The 17908-nt window shown below is 35.6% G+C and overlaps 1 protein-coding gene across 2 annotated transcripts in view; it reads left to right on the forward strand.

The window, feature by feature from the left end:
• Positions 1-17908, forward strand: part of VAV3 (vav guanine nucleotide exchange factor 3) — a 158667-nt gene that overhangs the window by 90039 nt on the left and 50720 nt on the right. For both annotated transcript variants that reach the window (XM_030455485.1, XM_030455486.1), the window contains exons 16-18: positions 5683-5784; positions 8364-8464; positions 17066-17088. In XM_030455485.1, the coding sequence (XP_030311345.1) occupies positions 5683-5784; positions 8364-8464; positions 17066-17088 (226 nt within the window). The remainder of the gene's footprint in view (positions 1-5682; positions 5785-8363; positions 8465-17065; positions 17089-17908) is intronic.

Here is a 17908-nt window from a genome sequence, read left to right on the forward strand (position 1 = left end):
GTCTTGGTATACATTATCTCTAATAATTACATACTTAGTAGAGAGATAAGGTAAAGTTTTGGACTTGAAAATTGTGTAGTTTTTCTTGTGGATTTTATTTTGGTAGAGGAAGATAAACTGGCAGTGAGAAAAGCATATTTGTGCCTAGACCACTGAGGAAATTGCAGTCCTTTTGTTTAGTGCAGCCTGTTGTGGAAGGTACTTTGTATAGTTTTTCTTCTTGAAAACAAAAATTAAACTAAGAATGCTGATTAAAAAAATTAAATTACTGCATTGTGCTATCCAAATGCCTGTTATATGCTATTCAGGCACATTCTGATCTTACTGTTTTCTCATGATAATATGGTTTTGATTAAGTAAGGAAATGGCAGTAAAAAATCTTGTATAAGCTGCTTGATATTGATTTTTGCATTTTGCAAAAATGCATTTTTGCATTTTGCATCTTGGAAACACTTTAGACCAAAGATGATCAAAGTTCAGTTTTGTAATATGAGGTATAGAACGTACACTGATGGATATGTCAAGATTGCCAAGGCTCATTTATTTTGACTTAAATATGACATAAATAATACATGTTTGTGTCTTGACGGTTAAAAATTAAAGTTTTTGAACTGTTACCCAGATCACTATTGGAAAGTGTTAAAAAACTAGATGAAACTGTGTCATTTTATTCATATGCACAATTATTTTGGTATTTTGAGGTAGGATAGTAGACAGAATTTATTCCTCATTCTGTAGGAAAAGGTGCCCAGATGTCTTGTCTGACAAGATAATTTTGGGCTATCTATAGCATTTCTCTATGGTTATCTGTGCCATTAATCTACATGAAGATTGTTCCTAGAATGAATTCTGACTGCAGATGCTTGCAGGGGGCTATTGATAATATGGTGCTTTCTGCCACCATTTACAAAGGTGTTGTGTTATGTGGGTGGCTGAAGATAGAGTTGGCCTTTGATCAGTTTACTCCTTTGAGGACTGAAATAAGTGTCAATAGAAAGAAGTGTCACTGCGAATATGGAGAAGTATTTTAAAAGGAAGGTAATTCATACGTGCAAGATCAGCAAAAATGGAGTGCTCCAGAGTCTGATGGTATCAAGGGCACTCAAATAAGATACACTGAACTCTGCAAACTTTACCACAAGAAATCATTTATAGGTGCAGGATTGTCTGAGTAAGATGGTCATTTGATGGCTTTGATAGCAGCTATAGACAAGAATTGCATGTCCAGGTGACGAAAGAGAGCATGACAAGCATCTGCAGGTCTCTGGGCTGGTGGTGTAGCAGTGAATTGGTCCCAGTGGGGCTAATATTCTGAAAGTAGCTTGGAAAGAGAAAACTACTTAAAAGGCTCAGGGGCAGCCCAAGGAAGTTGCTGTTGTGACTGGAGTAAGTCTGGTTATAGAGATGTAGCACTGTGAAGGAAAGGGCACTGATTATTGTCTGTTAAAGAAATTCTGCTCCTGAATCGAGAGAATTGGAAAAATTTTTCTAATTACAGATGAATTCTGTTTCTGTAGTCTGGCATTTTTTACTCTAGTGCTAGAGTGTAGGAGTTAAAACAGCCTGGGGGAAAAGTAGAAGAAGGAAAACTATTGACTCCCCACATTGCTTCTGAAAATGAGACAGTTTTACCATAAAAATGAGGAACATGTTCTCTGTCATTATTTACCTCAGATTAAGTATTCCTGGTACATGAGTGACTTCCTGCTCTGGCCATTCATCAAGATTGCTTGACAGCAGAAATGGGCAAACCTTTTCATTTACCAGGAGCCTGGGGCATCCCATAGTATTTATGGAAGGAGGACTGAGGAACTTACAAGAGAGAATTCAACTGGTGATTGTTCCACTGTGATGGGAAAGAAATCCAGTTTAACTTCTAAATTAGATTTTCCTAATACTATCTACAGAACTTGCTTCAATATGTTTGAATTTTTAGAACAATTGTGTGTGGGGTGATTATTTTTTTCCCTCTGGCAAGAACTCCTCCTTCTGAAGTAGAAAATATTCTAAATGTTAAGCTTAAAATTAATATTGACCTAATATTTTTTTTTCTGTGCCTTGAAGCATATCTGCAGGTTGGGAAGTAGAAGGGAAGGGAAAATTTGAGAAGGATAAAATGTTTTCATTACTATGTTGTGGCAGCTTTTACCTGCATTCTCAGGCTACCAGTATAAGGCTTAAATACTGTAACTAAAAGAGCTTCTTTACATGACTATAGTACATGACTATAAAAAGCTGTATGCTATGCTGTGACTGCTGTTTTTCCACTGAGGTTATTAGCTTTATTTACTGTATTTAAAAACTCAAAAAATGGTATATGTTATTCAGTGTGAAAGATTTTGTGGATAAAAAAAAATAAATTCTATGGTCCTTGTGATAGGTACTTTAGCATGGACAGTCACAGATGAGTTGAGCTTAATCTCTATTTGGAAACTTTCCTGGGGTATTGAGCTGGGTTATTTTTGCATTATTTTTTATTTGCTCAAAACCCATATATTAAAAACTAAAACATTGTTTAAAAATAATAATCTCTTGATTAGTTACGTTTCAGGCTATACAGTAGAAGACTTGCTACTTAATATATACTGCTACAGTGCATCATCTTAGATTATCACAGACTTGTCTGGTGTGTTGTGTAATCTGATTTCTGAATTGGCCAGAACACAGAAAGACTGATCAGATACAAGAATTTTCCTGCCCACAATTAGCTCTGCAATACATATTTTCCCACAAAGCTTTTCTGCTTCTATATTATTCTACTTCCATTTTTATAGTAGATAATACACATTCTGCTTTTATTTTTGCTGTTGTTTTTTCTGGGTTTTGTTGTATTATTAACTATCTTTCCATATCGTTATTCACTTTATAGTACTCATGTCTGCAGAGTAAGCATATTATTTCTCATTTTCTCATATTTCTCATTTTTTTCTCATTTTTTTTCTACTACCTTTATCAGATAGTGATGACCTGAAACTTTGCTTTTGCATAAATGTGAATGCTGCTTTTTGAGCAGTGATGAAATGCTGTCTTGTTTAGCATGAACCGACTGATAACAATGTATCTGAATCTTAATATTTTCAAGAAACTGTTTCTCTATAAGGGAATGATGAAATAGTGGGTAAAATTCTTATCTCTTTGAAATGTAACAGCCTCCAAAATTTCAGGGTACTTTTTCTGATGTGCAAACTGAAATAAAACATGACGTTTTCCCCTTCCTGTTTGACCTCGAATCTGAGACCATCATGGTGAATGAAATAGAAAGGAAGAGGCAAAAGAGAACAGGAATGCTGCTCTTCTTAATGATCACGATGACACTGTTAATTTTGAGACAACTATTTGGAAGTATCTTTTAAGTGAGTGTGAAAAGAAGAACTGAGCAGCAGGTTAGGGTTATTCTTGTGTAGATTCCTGCTCTTGCTGAACAGGACTATGTGTGATATGCTGAAGTCCCTTCCAAATTGATTTAATCAATTGCTAACGTACTTCAGTGGCATCTCCTTTGATTCACTAAACTTTTTTTTTAGGGATTTTTAGGCTTTTTCTTTTTGTTGATGTGGGTGTGGGGGCAAAATAGGGAAAAAATGTTTTGAGTATTTCTGTGAGCTTCGTTCTTGCCATTTTTGGACCCTGATTTTTTTCCCCTCTCAAGAATAATTTTTGCTTTTAAGAAACTCAAGTACTACATTTAATATAAAGAATGAACACATTGTGTCACGTCCATTCTGTTCATAGGAGGTTTATTTTCAGGAGTTCATGTGTTTCAGTCATTGTGAAGGATAACCTATGAGAAGAATGGAAGAGAATATTTACATATAAAAGGAAGTTAAATAGTCATATGCTTGTGTTATATAACTATTTGTGTGAGGTTGTATTTTTTCTTTTCATCCACTATACTTTTTATTTTTGAAGAGTGATACTGCTCTAATGAAAACATTTTTTTTTCTTGAAAAATGGTCAAGTTCTTAGGATTAATTTGATATGCTCTCAAATCTGATGAGTCTACACATTAGACTGATGGTTTTGTAAGCTATGCTAGACTGAACCAAACAACAACAACAAAGCATAACTTCAGTTGGGAGTTTAAGTACTTAAAAATTTTCTAGGGAGTTTTCAGAGTTGTTCGTATTTAACTGTGTCTGTTTTAGCAGTCCCTTGGCAAACATGTTGTGAAATACAGGCTGTGCTCTGTAGAATTGACAGCTCTAAATTAATACACTGATCGCCTGGTTTATAAAAAGTACTTTTTTGAGATTATTGTATCCTGATACCTGTACTTTCCTGCTGTTAATATATAGCATTCATTGCTGGTTTAGTTACAAGGAGCTGTGGTGTTGACATCTTGCATATCTGAGTAGAGAGAGAGATACTAGTGAGCTAGTTAAAACATTACTGAGGGTGAGGTTATTCTCATACACAAAAGCAAAATCCCATTTGCTTCTTGAGCACAGTTTCATTTTCAGCATCTTCATTTTCAGGAGGCAGGTTAGAAGACTGACCTTTCTGACACTAGGTATTTAAACAGACTCCAAATGTTTTTTTCATAAGCCTTTTCCTTCAGTCCTGGAGAGACAGATGCTTACATGTTTACCTATACTTAAGTTTCATTGCACTTTGTGACTGGTCTGTATTTTAGTCTAGAAGCTAGTTATTTATACATAAAAATAAAACTTGATTATTAAGTATTTCCAACTTTAAAGCATGAAATGGCAATTTTTTTGCATTGGAAAATCTTCTAGTCTTTAATTTGAGTTTGTAGTTTCTTACATTTTCACCCTTAGGATTTTTTTCCTTTTTTAAATGCTATACATCATGCATTCCTGTGGTTTTGCTAGAAAAATACTAGGAATCTATGTAAAAATAAGCATTCAAATATAAATAATACTTAGGAATACATTAATGCTTAGAATGTGTATTTTTTTTTCTGATACTGTCTAGTTGAATTTAAACCCCAAGCATTTCAGTGTTTTGACAGTGTTGAGGTAATTTAAGGATCCTAGTGAATAATAAAAAAAAATCAATTGAAAATTCCTGTTTTCCCCCCTTGTCTTTGAAGTAGGGAAAATTACAGGAAAAAAAAATATCTTTGCAAGTAAGTCTGCCAATTGTGTGTTTGTATCTTAGCAGAATAAATGATCTGTTTTATTTGTTCAATTAAGGGTATGTAGTAGCAGCTGTAGGCACTGGACAACTCATTTAAGAAAGACCAGCTAAACTCCAGAAAATAATCTGTTTACTTTTGAAGTAATTTACATTATCCAGTGTGTTGCTGCATAATTGTGACCTAACAGACTCAAATTTGCTGCTACTGTTTTCAAAGGCGTTGGTTCTCAGTGTGAACTGTTTTTCCGTATAACATCCACATAATGAGAATGAAAAAGTGAGTGTTCTTTAGGTCCATAAAATTGTCATTGAACAGTAATAAAAACCAGATGTTTGTTTTCATTTGTGGTTTTATATCTATTGTGGCAATTAAGGTAGTTATAGAGTCTATTTTAAGGACTAGGTCTTCATAATGTAATTCAGATTTTGTTTCAAGGCATGTGTAAAAGCTGATGTTTCTGGTTCGCTCCAGTGAAAAACATCAGTGTAAATGTAACTACTTTGTGGGTTCACATTCCCCACTGATAATGTTTCATTATGTTCTGGATTTCATCAGTTTAAAGAGTTTCAATTTTTTTTTAGGTCAAATATACGTCCAGACTATGCGGATACGAGCTTTCATGAGTTCAAAATGCATACCTTCAGTCGGGTGACCTCTTGCAAGGTCTGCCAAATGCTTCTGAGGTAAGACCTTTAAGGGTATTCTTTTCCCCCATGTGAATTATCTGAGTTAAAGGAATATGTGGAAATACATAGCTAGTTACCTGTCCAAGACAGACAGGCAATGAAGTTATACATAGTACTTCTCATTGTGTTAGCAAGCAGATTTCCAAAAATTAACAAGAGTGCTGCTAGGAGCCCAGAACCTCAAGGTGTTCCGCATTTATCAGAAGCGTGCTTTATCATGATTTTTTAATGAGAGTTGCTTTATTTAATACAGGAGCTTTCAAGTAAGAGTAATTGAAAACCATTTTGACTAAACTGAGTGTCCAATCGGTCCCATTCTGTAGACAACCAGTCACAAGAAAATATTTTTTTCAGCAAATCAGATGATGACGATGCTCGTGGATGTGTGATGTGGGGAGATGGCTTTGTGAGACAAAAAAATAACTGTGAGGCATTAACAGGCATTTTTGAACCATAGTATGTAGACAAATGGAAGACAGATATTGCAAAGAGAAAGCTAGATAAGAAACGCTAGCACACAAGTGATGCTTTAATGAATAAGGATTCGTACAGCTGACTTAAGTAAAATAGCCCATATCTTCTACCTCTTTCCTCTGAAACATACACAGCATACATGTGTAGTTTCTCATTCATTATTTGAATGTATTCTAGGAGCTTCCTTGTTTGGTGGGTGGTTTTTTTTGGTTTTTTTTGGTTTTTTTTTTGTGGTTTTTTGTTTTTGTTTTGTTTTTTGTTTTTTTGTTTTGTTTTTGTAGCTTTTTTTCTCTTAAATATGGAATATCCAAGGATACAGAGTTTCATCTTGAACCTAAATTTTGTAGTGTAAGTTGAAGATGCAAAAGCTTTGAACTTTGGCCAGTTCAGGTCCCAGTGTTTCTTACAGCTGATGAGAGCATTTGAAATATGGGTAATGCCTTTGTTAAGTACAGGTATGGCATAAAATAACCTCAGGTAAGTTTCTCCCTGTAATTAATTTTGTCTCTTGGAAACTTCTTTCTGAACAGTTTTACTGATCTGGATTTTCAGAGATTTCCCCCCCTAAGTAAAAGTTTTTCCTGTAGTAAGGTCTAAGTAACTATGAAGAGTGATGCAGACATCCTGAACTTAAAGGTGGCAGGGCTAATTTCTGAATTTGAAGCAGTATAATTGAGTCATTGTGTCTCCTTCTCCACTGACTACTGTTGCTGAGAAATGGGTGTCTTGCTTTCAGGATGCTGCAATGCTGCATTGTTCTGTATAGCTATGCTGTTTTGCTCTAAGATAGCTTGGGTGTCTCCAAGTGCTATCTTGTGGTATATAGACATGTCCCTGGATATCTAAATTGTATTAAAATCCTACTGAACTTAGCTCCATAAAGTGTCTAAATCACTTTTTAAAGCGAATTGTCATTTTAAGCTAACATGTAAATACTTGGAAAAAACCAAACCCAATCCCTGAATGGGACAAGACACCTGGTCTTGAAGTGGGGATAAAATCCTAGTCTTAGAAGCATCTGTAGTGAAGGATAATGCTATGTCCTATACTTTCATGTAAAGAATGTTGCATTCCTGTTTAACAATAAGGAAAAAATATAAAAATGGAAAACTACATTAAATTATTTTTATACTTTCTATTAAATGTCTTTTTGTATTCTGATATTATGAAATACTGAGCTGATGAATGTAATTAGAAATATATTTCATCACAAACTGTTTAGAAACTTCTTTAGTAGATAGCTGTACATTTCATTAAGGCTTAATTTATTGAGTCCTGTGTTCCATGTAAGACACCTGATTTTCCTTTGAAGCTGAAGGTGTTGTTTTAAAATAGGATACCTAATCACTCCAAAATGGTTGGTATAATCTTGGGAGACGGACAAGTCTCATGTGAAGATTAAGCAGACACCTCAGTAAATGGAACCCATGTAATTGGTCAGAGGTACATGTAAAAATGTTAGCCTGTTAGCCACTCAGTGAATTATACCTAAAGAAAAGCCATGCAAAAATCTGACAATCAATTTCATCAGACTCAAGTTTAGATTCCAGTTCACTTAGGGGAACTGGAGAACATTTGGAGTAAAGAAAGTGACTTCTTATCTAGCAACTCTGAGTAATAAGTCGTGTACCTGGATATATGCCTGTCTATCTATCTGAACAAATTTAAAGTCAGAAATATTTGCAATGTAGCCTATAAGCTCCTTAATGCTTAAAAAATAATAAATATATGTATATACACACAAACTTAAAACTCTTGAAGTGCATAAGCATATTGCCACCGAGATAAAAGAAAGTGTAGATCTAGAGTAGAATAGATACATAATGGTACAATTTCAAGTTTACTCTGCCAAAGTTGTTTTGGGCTAAATTGAAATGGAGATTGTTGCTCTACAAGTAGTCCAGAAGAAAAGTCTGGTTGTGATTTTAAAGTGACTAATAGTGATGAAAAGCTGATGAGCTACTTGTCAGTTGTCACCTGAGCCTTTAGGGACTACCATGCAGAAAAGCAAATGACTTCTGATACCTTCTGCCATGTCTATTACTGCCTTTATGCTGGAATTTATCACCTCTAATGTATTACTACCTAATTTTATTTTATAGGGGAACGTTTTATCAAGGCTATTTATGTTCTAAATGTGGAGCTGGAGCACACAAAGAGTGTTTAGGAAGATTAGACAATTGTGGCAGAGCTAATTCAGGTGGTAAGTAATTTTTATTGTTAAAATACCGTTTTTAATTAGGATGTAAAACTCGCTGGTTATAATTAAGGTTTATTTTTGTTTATTGTAACATACATACTTGTGAAACTACTATTTTTAAGCACCATTAGAATTTCACTTAGAATTCATAGGGAATTTTATTGCTACTGAATTGAAATGTTCAAAAGCAGGAGAGAACTGTTATATAGATCAAACCAAATTTTTCATCAATGTCTTATACAACAAGGAATTGCTCTCGTTTTAATTGTAGCCTGCTCATATGTAACACCTGCTGTACAGCATATCTTCTATCATCCTTGTGGTTCTTTCTATCTATGCCAATTTTCATACTTTTCTCTCAGCTTCTAAAGCATGTTTGTTTGTGTTGCCTCAGATTCTTCTTTCATCTCTTTGGTTTCCATGGTTTCTGTTCACTCACAGTATTCTCAAAAAGATGATTGATGTCCCTCTACTTCTTACATCTAAGGGCCATTTTTTCCCCTCTTTTTTTAAAATCAGCTGCTGTATTCTGTTAATTTCTTCCCTGGTCATTGTCATTTTGCATTTCTCCTATTCTTTTTCTGCACTTTGGGACCTTAAGGCCTCTTTTAACTTCAGCTACCATTTGGTCTCCCTCAGATGACTCCAAATTGGACCTCTTTCCTTTCTGCTCAGTACTGTATCATTAATTCTTTCTCTCTAACATAGTCTGTGTCTCCCACTGCTTAATGCCAAATGTCAGCTCTCATCATTTGTCCTCCTCCCTTCATTGTACCTATTCAGTTGGTAGAAGTGAACTTTTCATTTTTGTGGTGTCATTTTTTCACTTTCCTCTGTGCACGTTCTTAACAAATCTTTCTTATTCTACATATTGTTTAGTGCTGATGGGGGAGGACTACTGACAAGGATGACTACTACCCCACATTCTGCCTTCCCCCCTTCATATTTCCTTCTCTATTAATACTTTTGAATTCCTGTTGTTTCAATATATTTGGAAGAGAAAAGCCATATGGAACGCATAGTTTCTGGATAGCCTATTAGTCTGCATTGGCACACTTTCTAATTAATTATCCCCACTTTTCAAAACATTCCTTTCCTGAATTATATCACAATAGCTTATGAAGCTATGATGCATCTGCCTCACATAAGCTACTGCAGCCTCCTCTATTGGGTTATTTTCTTTTCAACATTACTGTCTACAATCTCTGCAAAAGCTGATGCAGAGCTAATCTCTCTCCCACTGCTTGAATTTGCATCATGACTTTATGCATTGTGCTTTACCTAGCTGCTGCTTCAAGATTTTGGTTCTAGCTATTTGTTCCTTTCAAAACTGTATCAGCTTGTTTCTATCTTTGTCCCTGTTTGTGTTACTTCGTGACTTCCTACTTGGCTTTTGGCTCATTGTGCTATTTGGCTGCCTCATTCTTCTATGAAACCCTCAGGATGGAAGTTACTGACTTTGGCTGTGTTCAGTGAACTTCATTTTCTCAGTTGCTTTCCTGTATTGGAGATTTTCCACGCTATCCTTCAAGTCTGGACTCTAGTATTTTTCATTAAAATCCTTTTATGGATACAGGTTTTTCATAGAATCTCCTATGAATATTCTAAAGAAAATAAGTAGTTAAGATTATATGAAATATTGAATATTTTGAAGCAATTGCATATAAATTCATAGAGTGAAAAAAACACACACTGTTATTCACAAGAGAGCTATCTTTTGTGGTATGAACCATTCCTACTGCTTTTTCCTTTCTTTTTCACCTTCTGTCTTAATCACTTTTGTAGTTTTTATTTTAATTGGATAGCTGGCACCCCAGGAGGCAGGAGCTTGTCTTCCTGTTCTTCTGTAAAGATCTGTGGACACATATGGTGGATCGTGTATCAGTAAGAATGACCATAAATGACATTTTTGCAATTTTTCTGCATATATATACTTAAGTAAATCTGTGTATTTGCTATAGGGGACAAAATAAAGCAAAACAGACCCCAAACCAACAAAACCAAAACAAACACAAACACAAAAAACCCCTCACCAAACCACATTTCTTTGTCTTTGTAAGCAAAATAAATAATAATTCTTTAACTTTAGAGGAGCAGAATATTATTTTGGATTGTAGTTTAAATCATTGCCCTGATTTATGTGAAATGGTACTGTAAGGAGTCTTTCTTTAATCAAGTTGGAAGCAAGTGGGTTAAGATACTGTTTTGTATTACGCATTCAGCTTACATCCAGTTGTTCTGCTCTCTGTACTCTTTTTTTTTTTCTTTCCCCCAGTCTATTTTTCTTCTATGCAAAATCTCCCAGGTTTCTGTAGTTGTAGTACAAGATGAGTTCTATGTCTTCCACCTGCTTATGAGGTAGAATGAGAGGAAGTGGTGGCTAGGCTGTGGTGGCTTACAGCCTGCTCTGAGAGTAGACCATATCTGCAAAAACAAATTGCTCTTGCTCTAGGAATGAAGAAATATGGAAAGGATAAATAGTTTTGCCCACTTTGCTGAACATGTGTCCTCTCCCCACATAATGAGGGACATTGGCCAATGTGTAGGAATGTAAATCATGATGTTTTTCTCTTCTGTTTTCAATCTTTTTTCTCTATATTTGCCTTTTAAAAGAAATAAGTATTGATTGAGCAGTGCTTCCCTGTTCGTAATGTGCACAAACTAAGAAAAGGTTTAAAGAGGAGTTTTACCTGTTCCTACTTCCCTTTATGGTCCAGGAAGGGATGGGACAATTTAAGCTTTTGAATAGTGATTTGTGCAATTTGAGTATAAATTATTTTCTGGAGCTATATATTTTCACTTCCAGACCAATGCTGAGAAAAGAGAGCTTCTGTTGTCTACCATGCTTGCTTACTTACGAAATGTTATTAAAGGAATACAGACACAAAACATAATGTAAAATTCAACATTTTCACTGCACTTTGTGGAAAAAGTATGGTCTAAATGCCCAAAATGCTAATGTGGTTTTAATTTTGAAGTTTTCTAAGTCTTTAGAGAAACTGATTTGATAAACTTAAGTTTCCTGTGATGTCATTTGCTGCTTCTGTGGGAAATCAGTAGAGGTGGCCTGAGAGTGCTATTAGATGAGACATTGTGGAGCATAGTTGGAATGCTTCAATAATAGCAAAATGCCTGGGACACTTAAAGCATCACAATGTATCCCTTTTGTTTCTAGGGAACAATTACAGCCTTTTCACAGGGTATAATGGGTATGAAACAGAACTGTCCTTTTAGGAAACTGGATATTTTTAATCCCCTCATTTGCTATTAGTCATTGTCGTTTGCTATTAGTTTTGACCACGGATGTGGATTTTGTATATATGGTATGTGTATATATATGGGGGGTGTGTGTGTGTGTGTGTATATACACACCATGATACATAAATGAACTTGATCTTTTTAGTCTTGTATTCTGTCATTCTGCCATCGTTGATTCCAGACGCTTCACAGGAATATTAAAATCTTCTGTGGTAGACAATGGCCAGGAGTGATGCTACTGAAGCATGTTGAAGTTTCTTAATATATTTTTATTATTCAAAGAGTTTTTACATCTTAGTGCTTTTGCGTAGCTTCCCTATTTTTGTTGATAGAAATATCTAACTGCATTTCAAGCTTTGGAACAGTAAGTTCCAAACAGTAGGTTTGTTAGTGGTTTATTGTTTGTGAGATTTTTTTTGGTTTTTTTATTTTGTAATACTATGCTTGACCTTTTTATCTTTTTAATTTATCATGTGACTTTGTGGGTTTTTGTGAGAAGAGTCAATTGATGTCTTGACTGACTGCTTCTATGTGATAAATTATTTTATAACTTCTCATTATTTCGTATCAGTAAATTCTCTGAACTCTTGAGTAGTCTTATTTTTTATTATTTCTTTGTTATTGGAACTTACGTGCCTCAAGTAATTTTCAATCTGTAAACCTCTTCGGTTTTTAGAGGTCTGTTTAAAAAGAGGTGATCTGAATTCAAAACATTCCACTGAGAATATACACTAAGTTTCTTAAAGATGTTTGTACTTTCCTCAGCATTTTTTGTTTTTGAACAGTTAAATATTTTCATTTCAGACTACTGAGCAGTTGTTTTAGCTACCCTTTCTGAAGTGATGCTTAGAATGTCTCTGAGGTAGAATAATTTTTTTATATTTCATTCTAAGTCAGTTTGTGAAAATTCAAAAGACAGACATCCAAAACCAGATGAAACCTTTACAATGACAAATTTAATAAGTGTCAGATTTAGATGATAAACTTATGAGAGAAACATTGACAAAATCTGATGACAAATTGCAGTGTTGCCATGCTATGCCTTATCCACAAACATATTCCATGGCTTCAGATGTTTTTAATTTCAAAGACCAGTTGAACAGGCTGCAGAAGTTGCAGTGATAAGAGATGCTGAGTTAATCAGTTGAATTAACAAGTAGAAAAAGATACCTTCATTTAGCCTGTGTGTTTTTTGTCACTGTTCCTGCACTTCTTGCTGTAAATCAACAGTTCTGGTGAGTCTTCCATGCCCATTTCTGTCATTATTGATCTTTTTTCCCCCTGAAATGCTGCCATGTACATGCTCAAGTAGTCCTCTGCATTTTCATATCTTACTCTAATGTCCTACCACTTAATTTTTCTGTGACTTGACATTCTCCATGCACCTCTTTTTTTTTTTTTTTTTTTTTTTTTTTTTGCTAATGTTCTGATGAACTCCTTCAAGTTTGCTTGGTGTAGTCTTTAACACAAGGCCTTACAAAATCCTTTGACACAAGGATTACAAAATGGATGCACTTGTTTCTCTGACAGTGCCATTTATAAAGACATAGGTGGTGTCTCTGGTGGCTGATGCAGAGTTCTCCTTTACTTTTCTCCCTCTTCTGGCCTCTCAGCTGCACTTCTATGCCCTATGTCAAGGCACAGGCAGTTTCACTTACTTGGTGATGCTTACTGGAATGGTTAAGAGTGAAACCTTTGGTAGGCAAGCATGGGTGAGACACATCTTTAGTTGACGAAGGGAGAAGCTGTCTCCCTCATTATTCCCACTTTCATTGCTCTGTGGACCTTTAAATTTCTGCAGAGATCCTCAGGACTGATAAAACACTGTCACTATTTCAGTATACTGTAGAACTCTGGTCTGTCTCCTAGTCTAAACCTGCACAATTAACAATCCATTTCTACTGCCAAACTGGTATTTTTTGAAGTTCATTCAGTTATGCTGAATAACGTATTCTCAGGCAAATGGTTGCTAATGCAATCAATATTGGTTCTAGAATCTGATTTTTTTTTACCATATATTTTTAATACGGTGCCAAACCCACAAATTTTCTTCTTTATAATGCTGCTTCCAGGGGAATGTTAGAAGCATCTCTCATCAGGGAATAAACTGATCAGGAAAACATTAACAGGCCATTTTTGTAGTAATTTGTAGTTAACTGATCTATGATTCCTTTCTCCTTCAGATAATTCCATCTAAGAAAATACATTTCCTTAGGTGGAAGCCAAGTTTCTTCAACTGGATGATAAACCTGGAAGGAAATGTTTCCCTATGAAAGGGTTAAGTTCAAAGTTGTTTTCATATGGCAATGTGTGTGCCCAATAAGATAGCCCATGCTGTTTACGTAATAATTGCTACAGTTTGTTAGAGATTAGATTTTTCATAAAAAGCATGTGGTTTTAATATCTAAAAGGCAACCATCAGCTTTCATGGTTTACCTTTTTGCCGGCATGATCAATAGTTGCAAAATCACTGGCTTTCCTCCAAACCTACAGTGTCACCAGAACTGACAAGTAAATACTCAAATCCCACCATGTTCATTGGAGCTTTGCCACTTTTAATGTAATGGCAACAAAGGTTGAACTGTGTTGTAACCATTCTTGCTGAATCAGAACAGAAGTCAATTAGGGGGCTTGATATTTAGTGCCGGCTCCTACAGTAGGGTACTTCTAGGTCACATTCTTCTGATTAACTGACCAGAAAGGAGCCAGGTAGTTCCACAACTCCTTCAAAGTGGCTGACATTACAGTTCACGCATTTTAAATATTTTGAAGTTTCTTTTAAAATAGAAAGGTGACTAGTTTACTACATTGCCTTTTTATTTACTCTCCATTTAGTTAGCATGTAAATCCAGCTGCTCTGTTGCGTCCCTGAAGAGCAGCTTATTCTCATTTTCTGATCTGTGCTCCCTCGCTTATCGAGGCCAGCTGCTGCTCTTGTTGCTTTTGTAGTAAAATATTATTATCAAAATTTGACCCAGTGGTATCATTGACTCTGAATAAATAAAAATACTGAAAAATAGCGCTGAGCTATGGCAGTAAAAGTAGCTTGCTGTCAGAACTGAGAACTCACTCACTTGGTGATGAGCAGGAACTTGAATTAAAATTGTCATTTGTAAAATATCTGCTGGTGGATATCCTCAGACATTCGTTTATCTCTAAAAATAGAAATAAATAGGAATGTTTGTGGGTTTTTTCCCCTTGTACTTCTGTTACATATGGAAAAAAATTATGATGAAGCAACTCACATAATTCAATACAGAATATTCTGAAATTCAGGAATATCTAAACTGTAATGAAGACAAGACTATCTTCCTTTTTGATCAGGCCTTTATGTAGAAAAAGAGATATTGGGTATTTTTCCCAAAGTGGTAATAGTATATGTCACAAATAGTATTTTGTCTGTCAGTGTTGATAAAGTTTTGGTGGGTTTTTTTGTTTGGTTTTGTTTTGGTTTTTGTTTTTTTTTTGTGTGTGTGTTTTTGTGGGGTTTTTTGTTGTTGTTTTTTTCCTCCCCCAGTCTTTTAATGAAATTTATTTTATGTGAATGATCAGGAATACTTACCACCCTCCTATGCACTGAGTTCTTTAATCCAGCTATTAAAAGTTAATGAGTTTCTTAATTCTTTGTTATGAAAAGTGTTGGGACTCATTTATCAAATCTAGTTGATTTTTTATTTTATTTATTTTATTCAATTCATTTATCTATTTGAATTTAAGTTGTTACCTAGAGGTAAAAATAATATTCAATAGCAACCATTAAAAATTAGATTAATTCATTCCCACTGGAGGAATTGGCAAGAGATCTGCACAAGTGTAGGCCAATTAAAAAATGAACAAACAGAAAACCAAAAAAACTTAGTCTGGAATTGATTTGCTCACCCCCCCAAGTACTTATATAAATGACTTCCCTCAATTTGAAGCCATTTAAAATGCTGAGATGCAACATTCAAAAAGTGATTTTATTCATATTTTTGTTCTGAAAGGTGCATCAAGTTGCAACAGAAATGCTAAAACTTTATTGCATTTAGCAGCACTCAGACAACTAATTCCTTTGGGCTCCTTAGAAAAACTCAATAGTCTACCTGCATCTTGCCTGTTGGGGTGGGCTTATTTTTCTTCTTTTTGCTTACTGCACAAATGCAGATTAATACTTTTGGAAAGGTTACAATTATAGAAGTGCCTTCGATGGATGAGAAGATGATGTGTCTTTGGCTCATTGTATAAGTGAAGAAACAGTGACTGAAAGTGTACGTGAGAAGAGAGCTTTGCACGCGGTAAAGGGGCTGTGCCTGCCCAGCCCAGTGCTCAGCTGCAGTGCTCAGTCTCAGCATGCCTTGCCATCTTTGCATAAAATTCTAGAAAGCCAAAGATTTTTTTTTCCCACACTATTTAATGTAATTAGTTGCCTTTTTTTTAGCACAACAAAAGCTACTTGCATTCAAAGCTTTTTAGATTTACTGTGAAAATGGCTTACTCTTTACAAGATATTACAGTGAAAGTTTTCAAATGTGATGAAGGACAGACCTGGCACATGCAGTGAGTGCTCTGCCTCAACAGCGTATGCAGCTGTAGAGACACTCACAGGTAAATACAGCTGTGTGTGCTTAGATAAGGCACTGAACAAAAGTCTACAGTACACCCAAATACCCAGTATCAGATTAGATATTCAAAGAAAAATGTAAAAAACCCCTTTTTGCGTGTTTTGTGATATGTGGTGGTGTGTGTGTACAAAGGTATTACTGTCTTGATGCGGTCCTTCTGATCTCCCACACAACTATTTTTTTCCCCCTCATTTTTGAATAGTACAAGAAAAGTTGTAGCAAAAGAGGAGAATTTCACTTCACAGTCTGTAGTATACTAATGCAATGCTGCATTGAACTTAAAGATAGGGAATACTGAATCTTTTGTAGCTAAAGGTATACATCTTCTTGTTATACATTGACATGCTATGGAAAGGCAGAGACAAGAAAGGTCTAAACTTGGCTTGCAATGAAGGCTCTTGAATTCCCAACAAGTCAATATTTATGAAATACTTTTCAAAGGTTCTAAAAGCTTATAAGGTTAGCCAACCAGGTTGCCATGCCACTGCTGGAAGGTGCTGTGGGTCTGGCAGCCAAGGAACCTTTCCCAGCTGCCTGGCAGGACCGATGGGCGGGAGCAGAGCGCAGCTGGGGTTGCACAACAGGACCTGGCGCAGCCCTGGGCTGCCGGGGCGGCTGCAGGGATCAGGTAGCAAAAGAAGGCAGCAGGGTTTTCTGTAGTGCAACACAGTAGAGGCTGAGATTGCTCTATAAAAAAAGCACAGTTTTCAGCTGTTAATAATGCCAATTTTTACTTATGTTTCAGAACACGGGAACTTGAAACACGAGGTAAGGTTTTGGTTTTCTTTGCATGTTATATTTTTTGTCAGTAATGTAAGAGCTCCTTATTTTGTTTGCATGCATGTTTTGGAGCACGGATGTTTTTTCTGTTGTTAACAATAGATTTCTTTAGAATAGTGGAAATTAGAAATTGTCTAAGAAGCAAGGTATTAATAATTAAATATAAATGCATTCTGTTCAAAGCTTGAGTCGATTTTCAGTTGATACAGTTTAATGCCAAGAGCACTGGAAGGAGTGGAGATATGTTTTTAAAATTACAGGTAGAAAACATAAATTGCTTCACAACTGTTGTCTAGATCTTAACTGTTCCTAGACCAAATATGGCAGCAGACTTGAATGTAATTTTTTTTTTTTTTAATTATATTTTTTAAGGTAACTGAGTTCTGGTCAGGTAGTGTGCTACAGTACCTTACCACCAGCCCAAGACAGCTGTGAGCTACCCTGGATTGTTTTCTCAGCAGCTCCTGGTACCTTTCCACTCATGTACAGAAGTGCAGAGCACTTGGGCTTTCTCTGCCAGCTCAGGCACAGCAAAACAAACAGTATAATAGTTGATAGCACCTATTCTAGGTTAGAATTTTATGGTAATTTAGGCTGACATGCTGGTTATAAACAACATATGAGCATATATGTTACTTTTCTCCATAAGCATGTCTGTGGTTGGTGCTATCACTAAAATGGGTTATGGAATTCTAAGGATGTCACTGCTGATGTAAGTGGTGCAAAGGGGGAGTCGTGTGCAGGGCTGAGCACATCTGTGGTCTCTGATATTGGAGCCCTCTTGGCATTGCTGTGACCCCAGAGGGTG

Source organism: Calypte anna, chromosome 8 (assembly GCF_003957555.1).
Source record: "Calypte anna isolate BGI_N300 chromosome 8, bCalAnn1_v1.p, whole genome shotgun sequence".
Lineage (NCBI taxonomy): Eukaryota > Metazoa > Chordata > Aves > Apodiformes > Trochilidae > Calypte > Calypte anna.